Source organism: Pollachius pollachius (assembly GCF_949987615.1).
Source record: "Pollachius pollachius genome assembly, chromosome: 12".
NCBI lineage: Eukaryota > Metazoa > Chordata > Actinopteri > Gadiformes > Gadidae > Pollachius > Pollachius pollachius.
The window spans coordinates 13,847,922-13,855,421 of record NC_136945.1 but is presented as its reverse complement, the minus strand read 5'-3'; the positions used below and the strand labels follow the sequence as shown (position 1 = coordinate 13,855,421).

General features: G+C 44.9%; 1 protein-coding gene across 1 annotated transcript in view; it reads right to left on the bottom strand.

Annotated features, from left to right (window-relative positions):
* pmepa1 (prostate transmembrane protein, androgen induced 1) overlaps positions 1-7,500 on the bottom strand; it is a 22,455-nt gene that overhangs the window by 14,577 nt on the left and 378 nt on the right. Inside the window, exon 1 of the mRNA XM_079748786.1 lies at positions 7,302-7,500. This exon is cut by the window's right edge and continues 378 nt beyond it. Coding sequence (XP_079604912.1) covers positions 7,302-7,410 — 109 coding nt within the window. The 5' untranslated portion in view covers positions 7,411-7,500. The remainder of the gene's footprint in view (positions 1-7,301) is intronic.

The following is a 7,500-nucleotide window of genomic DNA, read 5'->3' as shown; positions in this document are numbered from 1 at the left end:
TGCAGGGGTGTGTGTGTGTGTGTGTGTGTGTGTGTGTGTGTGTGTGTGTGTGGGTGTGTGTGTGTGTGTGTGTGGGGGGGGTGTGTGTGTGTGTGTGTGTGGGTGCTATAAATCATTCTTATTGAGCAGCCTCTAATGACTTCCACCTCCTAACAGGGTGTTTTTCCCGGCCTGAAAGTTTAAACAAACTCTCCAACTATTTGTTGAATGGTCTGTTGCATCGTCTCTTTTTAAGGACTTCACTAGAGGAAATGAGTCAAATGGCTTTTATTATGAAAATGTTGACATTTGTAAAGAGTTCACATTTCAAGGCATTGGATTTGCACATCACTGTCTCATTTGTGTGGAATATGAGGTTGTACAGGGAATCTCCTATTGTTTTTGCTGGTCAGCTCCCAGTCTCCATTAGTAAAAGACTGTGATGGTACTGGGCAGCTGATTGTCCACCAGTAGAAGACTTTGGTTGTACTGGGCAGCTATGAGTGTCCACAAGTAGAAGACCATGGTTGAACTGGGGAGATCCCAGTGTATTAACTGGTTGTGTGAGCAGACAGGTTAGACTTTGTTTAGACGATCAAGCTCTGATCTTCACAAGTTCCTGCTTTGGATATCTGTTTGTGTTTGTGTGTATGACTGTGTTTTTGTGTGTTAGTGTGTGTGTGTGTGTGTGTGTGTGTTTGTGTGTGTGTGTGTGTGTGAGTGAGTGAGTGAGAGAAAAGTACAATTAAAATTTTGAAAGAAACCCAAACAAGTCAATATGAAAATGTACTGCGACTAGGGCCATGGGCGAGCAAGGCAGAGGTCCAGGGCGAGAGAGCCGATGCGTGTGTGTGTGTGTTTGAGTAACACACTGCAGGGAGTCTTGTGGTGTTTCCTTACAACTATGCAGTGAAATGTTTGTGAGTGTGTCTGCTACTCTAAACACAAATAGGATGTGTGTACACACCTGTGTTTATTTGCTCCCACTGTACAAGCGTAAACCTGAAGTGTCTACTGTCTAGACTGTGGCTCTGTGACTCTCAAGGGCCCCCTCCCTTGTCTAAGGGCCGGAGCGACCCTGAGGGCCTCCGATCTCCTCAGTCTCACATGCCGTGTCCACCAATGTCTTTAATGGAGCCCCCCACTGACATTGAGGGCCTGCATTCTCATTTTGGTGGCCTCTGGTCTCTTGCAGGGCACGTCCTCTCTCTTTAGGGTACACAGTGCCCATTAGAGTCTCTGGTCTCCGTGAGGGGCCGCACCCACAGTGCTTATTCACCTATTTCCACCACCATGTCCTCTCTCTCTAGGGTACACTGTGTCTCCTTCAGGGGGCCACAGTGTCCATAAGAGGCCCACAGTGGCCATTAGGGGTCTCTGGTCTCTGTGAGGGGCCGCACCCACAGTGCTTATTCACCTGTTTCCAACATCACGTCATCGCCGTCCACAAATCCACAGATTCAGGCTAAAAGCGGTCATGAATCAGGTGTCGCTTGACGTGGGCAGCGGAACGGGGGGTGGGGAGGTGGGGGGAGGGTACATGACACCCGATAGATATGTGCGATAAGCTATTGAAGGGTGCATCGCATTGCTGTCACGTGGGGAAAAAATTCACTGGGATGGTGTGTAATGCGATGCTAGCAGCGAGCCCGATTCCCAGGCTGTCAGACAGTGATGTTATTGATTACACACAGCTGATGAGACATAGACAACTGTCAGCCCACTGCAAGGCTACCAGAATACGCCGGGGCGGACAGAATGGGGGCAGCAGCACATTTACCATGACAACTTATGACCTAATGCTCGTCCAATAGCAGTTCACCTTTGACGTCACATGGATCACCGATAGCGACAAATAATGCCATGAGGATATTTTTTGGGGTTAGGTGCGCTTGTTTGTTAAGAGTGAGCCATGCCTGGACGGTCTCATGGGTCGAGTGTAATGGTGTCGTCTATATGAAGGGTTGACCTGACCACCAAAGAAGTCCCTCAAGAGGTCACCTGGCTTCTGGAGTGAGGATTTGCATGAATAGATAAGATATATGAAGACATGAGGGCAGAACAAGTTATTATTATTTGATTGAGAGAGATTGGGACAGTGTGGGAGAGGGTGCTAAAATGAGGCAGAGAGACATAAAGGGTGGGGAAGAGGAGAAAGAGAGGCATGAGGAGTGGGAGAGAGAGAGATAAAGAGAGAGAGGGAGAGATCGAGTAAGAAGGAGAGAGAGGCAGACAGGGATTGGGAGAGAGATAGAGTAAGAAGGAGAGAGAGAGTGGCAGAGAGGGAGTCGGACAGTGTATGAGTGCAGAGTTGGCTGTGAAATAGGTTATCTAATAACCATGCCATCTCAGATTCACACACACACACACACACACACACACACACACACATACACACAGACACACACAGACACACACAGCCCCATCCCCCACAGCCCATCCCAGCTCTCAGCCTGACAATGAACCTTCCACCATCTCTGACCCTTGCAGCACCCCTGCCCTCTGAACCTTGACCCTAGCAGGCTCCCCCGGTGCCGTTGGAAACCTCCCCCACACACCCCTTCAAATGCAGAGCATGGCTACTTTCATATGCAACAGGACATTTCCCTTATTTGCATGAATTAATCTGAATACATGAATTTGTAATGTTGTTAGTGAGTGTGCGTGTGTGGGGGTGGTGTCATCAGTGTGTGTGTCTGTGGGTGTGCATGTGGTTGTATGTGTCTGTGTGCGTCACTCCATCCATCTGTGTTATCATCTGTTTAATCAAGGAATTTTCTCAATAGGCAGACAGCCTTTCACAAGAAACATAATTATCAAAAATCTAAATTGTGTATAATATTCTTATAAATGTATGAACCATACTATACCTGTATACTATATCTCAATGCTTGTATGTTGACACCACATTTAATACATTTCAGTGCTAGTTAATTGTTGTTATTAATGATTCATAACAAGTATATGACATTCCCTAAACTAGTGATGGGAGGAAAACCCAGCCTTATCTAAATCTATCCAGTGCTTCAAACTCAACATCAGTTGGAAATGAACTATTATGCCCTACAGGCTGTCTACTGTGATTTTGATCCGTTTTTTGATTAATACCTACCAGACTCTCTCCTCTGATTTAGAGGATGAGTGACTTTGAAGTTTCAGCTGACATTTAAAGTATGTATCAGCAATAGTTATTCCACATTTTAAATTAAATCTTTACATCAGTAACTCATCAGTAGCCCATGACGGTTTATTAAAATTAAATTGACCACAGTTTCACAAAGCACAAGCACTTGCAAAACTCAATAACATAAGAAGTTAAACCAGGGCGAATGATCTTTGCACAAGACAAACACTAGTCCATGGTATGTATGTATCTCTAAGTCTAGACTGCCATAAGAAGGTAACTTAATCACAGCGCAGCTTATATCCTGAAACTAGGGACATTATTGTAGTCTAGTCATCTGACTTGATTAAAATCCCCAGTTTCTGGTGTTAATGTCTGGTGTTAATGCTTAATCTAATTGGTGGAAGACAACAGAAGACTTGTCTCTGTCATCTCCCTGGGTGACAGAGTAGCAGTCAGACACTCACTGTGTGTATAAAACCAATGTCTGAGTCTATTCACCAGGCCAGACACACATAATGGGAGACCTTTAGTCTTAGACAAATTAATGGGACAGCATTGGTCTTAGACCTGTCTCCTATGCAGATCATATTCAGGGAGCACACACACACACACACACACACACACACACACACACACACACACACACACACACACACACACACACACACACACACACACACACACACACACACAATACGTAGACACACACCAACCCCCAAGTCTGACACTCTGACCTTGACCTCCTGAATGCACACGCACTCTCTGAATGCATCTGCATACATACATGACAAACACCGAAGGATGACTTAAGTGTGTGTGTGTCATGTCTAGACTATGAAACAATGAACAGCTGAGCGTAGAAAATAGAGTGGGGGGGGCATGATAGGGTCGGGTATGGGGGTAGAGAGGGAAGGTTGGAAGGAAGGAAGACAGGAAGAAAGGAAGAGGAAAAACTGCAAAAGGGTTGAAACAGATTGAGTTGTAGCCACCATTAGAAGACTTTGCCCACACACGCACGCATAAATACACACACACACACACGCACACACACACACACACACACACACACACATACACACACACACACATATATACACACACACACACACACTAACACACTAAGACACACACACACCAAGACACACACACTATACACACACACTCAGAGAAAATAGATTCCCCCAGACAGGAAGGTGAAGTAACATGTCTCGTGATAGGCTGGGCCAGGCTGAGTGGTGTGTGGGGGTTAGAGAGACAGAAAAGAATTAAGAAAGAATAGCTAGCAAGCTAATCTGCACTGTCCAGTTATTTGAAACTAGGTTGTAGGTTTTCAATCTTTTTGTTGCAACTCAGAATCCAACTGGATGCTCTGATTGTTCTCAGCCATCTTTTTATCTGTATGGTTCTACATATAGCCATACAGATAAAAATAATGAAGTCTGACCTCAGATTAATGATACAAATCTGATGGTAGACAAGCTCAAATTAAATACACTTAAAACAAATCCACTTGCGCAAATTAGTTTTCAGTTTTTGGTTTCCGTCACTGGCTCTATTCCGTCTCCCCTATGGATTACTGCTACAACTTAGTCAGACTTCCAGGACTAAATGTAGAAAAACTAAGAAAAAGACTGACGCTATTGGTTAAAAACACAGAAACCATTTGACCTTTCAGTACTGAGGCCAACAACAAACCAGCACTTGGAAAGAATTCTTACAAAACTATAAACATCCTCAACCCCTCCCATTTCCAGATCCCTGCTAGATAAAAGTTCTTAAGGTTTTAGGGTTAAAAGGAACCCTTCCAATGGTTTTAATCTATCTGAACTACCTGACAAACATCTCAGCTGATCGCTGGAAGTCTCTGAGTATTTTGAAATGTTCATCAGGAGTTACTTGAATACGCTTAATGTGAGGTAGCGTGAAGTACTTGCTAGTAACAACTAGTGAATTGCGGTGACTTTGCCCTCTGTTTCCTGGTTCATCCTTATCATCATATGGAATACTTGCCAACATAAAAATGGCAACAGAACAAATGTTCCCACCATCTACACAGAGATGTACTAGCCATTAACATAAAGTCCTTTACCAGACACTTTTACTAATGACCTTTAGAAGATGCCTTTCTCCAAAGGGGTTACAGTGACTTCTGGTACATGTCATTAAATAGCAGGTTGGGGTTAGGATGTCTTGTTCTAGGTTGGCTATACAGGTAGACTTTGGACATTCGTGAACTTTCAGTTCCAACAACTCGAGCCGGTCCTGTTTCAAACTAATGAAGACTCTGTAATGTATCGTACTGGACACTGGTGGTGCTCTTCATTCACAGCACAGTGAATTATATACCTGCACCAGACAATGTTACATGCAGCACTCAGACTACACGTGAAGGGGACAGACAGCCACCTTTGTCTTTCCTGCAAAGTTTCTGGTTCCCCACATGTTCACGTTATCAAGATCTAAACTAAATGTGGGTGAATTAATGACTTTCGGAAGATTACACTGAGAAACACAGACACAAAACCGTACGTGCAAGCAATGGCAAAGTATAATCCACCCTAAAGGGTCAATTACATACATCTGGGCTCGCTCTCTCTTTCTCTCTCTCTCTCTCTCTCTCTCTCTCTCTCTCTCTCTCTCTCTCTCTCTCTCTCTCTCTCTCTCTGTCTCTATCCACTTGATATCCAATGCCACTATGACACACACAAACACTCACTCACACATACATACTCAAACACACAGCTGCTGTGTGAGTAATCCTGATGTCATGAGTTTTGACTGGCACCATCTGATGATGCTCTCTCCCTCTACTTACTCTGATTGTGTGTGTGTGTGTGTGTGTGTGTGTGTGTGTATTTCTCTGTGTATATGTGTGTATGTGTTTATAGGTGTAAGTGTCAGTCTTTCAAAGTTTTTTGAGTCCATCGTTTAATCAAACGGTCTTATACTTAGTAATAATGTGTATCTCTTTCCATCTCCCCTTCCTTCATTCTCTTTCAGTCAAAACACTGTCTTTTCCCAGAGATACATGTTTTGACTGTGGGTGTATGTGTGTGTGTGTGTGTGTGTGTGTATGTGTGTGCGATGTTTGTGTGTGTGTGTGTGCGCTTGTGTGTGTGTGTATGTGTGCGCGCGTTTGTCTGCAGGGTCTATGTTTGTCTGTCTGTGTTCTTTAATGTCCTTGCGTTCGATGATCCCCAATGATCCCTGGCTACCTCTACCACTGAGCAGGATGTCTTTATCCATCACCTTCATCATACCGTTTGAATGTATTTTGAATAAACTTTAGTAATTACACCATTAATACTAAAACGTATCACAACTACTTGTAAGACTATTATTAATAGCTAGTAGTAGGACTACTTGAAGAAACCTGAATAAATAAATCATTAGTAGTTTAATGCAGGTACAACAGTAGCTTCTGGTTGTGGTAGCACAGGCTACCAGTAGCAGTAGTCCTTGTTGTGGGAGTGTGATTGAGGTTCTGATAGCAGTAGTAATGGTGCCTCGGGGCATAACAGGCCACAGTAAAGTTCACTTCTTATCCAAACAAACCGTGTGAACCGTGTGTGTGGGCGGCCGGGTCCCTGCGGCCGAGCCGCTCCGATCGCTCTCTTTCCCGGCAGACTCTCCGATCATGGCTACCGAGCACGGAACACCGACGGTGCGCACGCAAACGCAAACACACACACACACACACACACACACACACACACACACACACACACACACACACACACACACACACACACTCAGTTGCGCAAACAGACACGCGCGGACACGCGCCCGTGCACGCAGACGGCTAGACGTCTGATGACGCTGCGACAACAAACTTCAACTCCCCTCTCAACAGAGGCTAGATTTCTCTCCAAATGGTGTCTCCCCCTGGCAACTTTGCAGCAGCTCTCATGCACCCCGTGCAGTTCAAACGTGGTCGTCACTATGTATATAATCCTATATCACCAGGTGGATAGTGAGTGTAAAGAGATTAAGGGGGGGGGGGGGGGGGGGGGGGGGGGCGATCGCTAGGGGCTAAAATAACATAAATGAGCCAAGACCAGGGGCTTAATCATAGCCAGCCCGAAACAAGAAGTCGGCAAATAATACGGAAATGACACCATTTATAAAACACAGCACATCAACACACAACTGATATGACCCAGTACTGATATCTTAGGCAGAATGGGATACTTACAGAGCTCCATGCTTTGGAAAGAAGTGGATCTCTTGCAGTTACAAGTACAGGAGTCATTGGTCTGCAGGGCGGGCGTCGTGGCGTTAACAACACCCATGAGGTTGAACATTTAGACCCGACCACAGACACAGAGCAGGAGACACGGAGATGGAAAAAGATCGAGTTGAAGAGGGAGGAAAAAAAAATCCCCTTCTCCCCC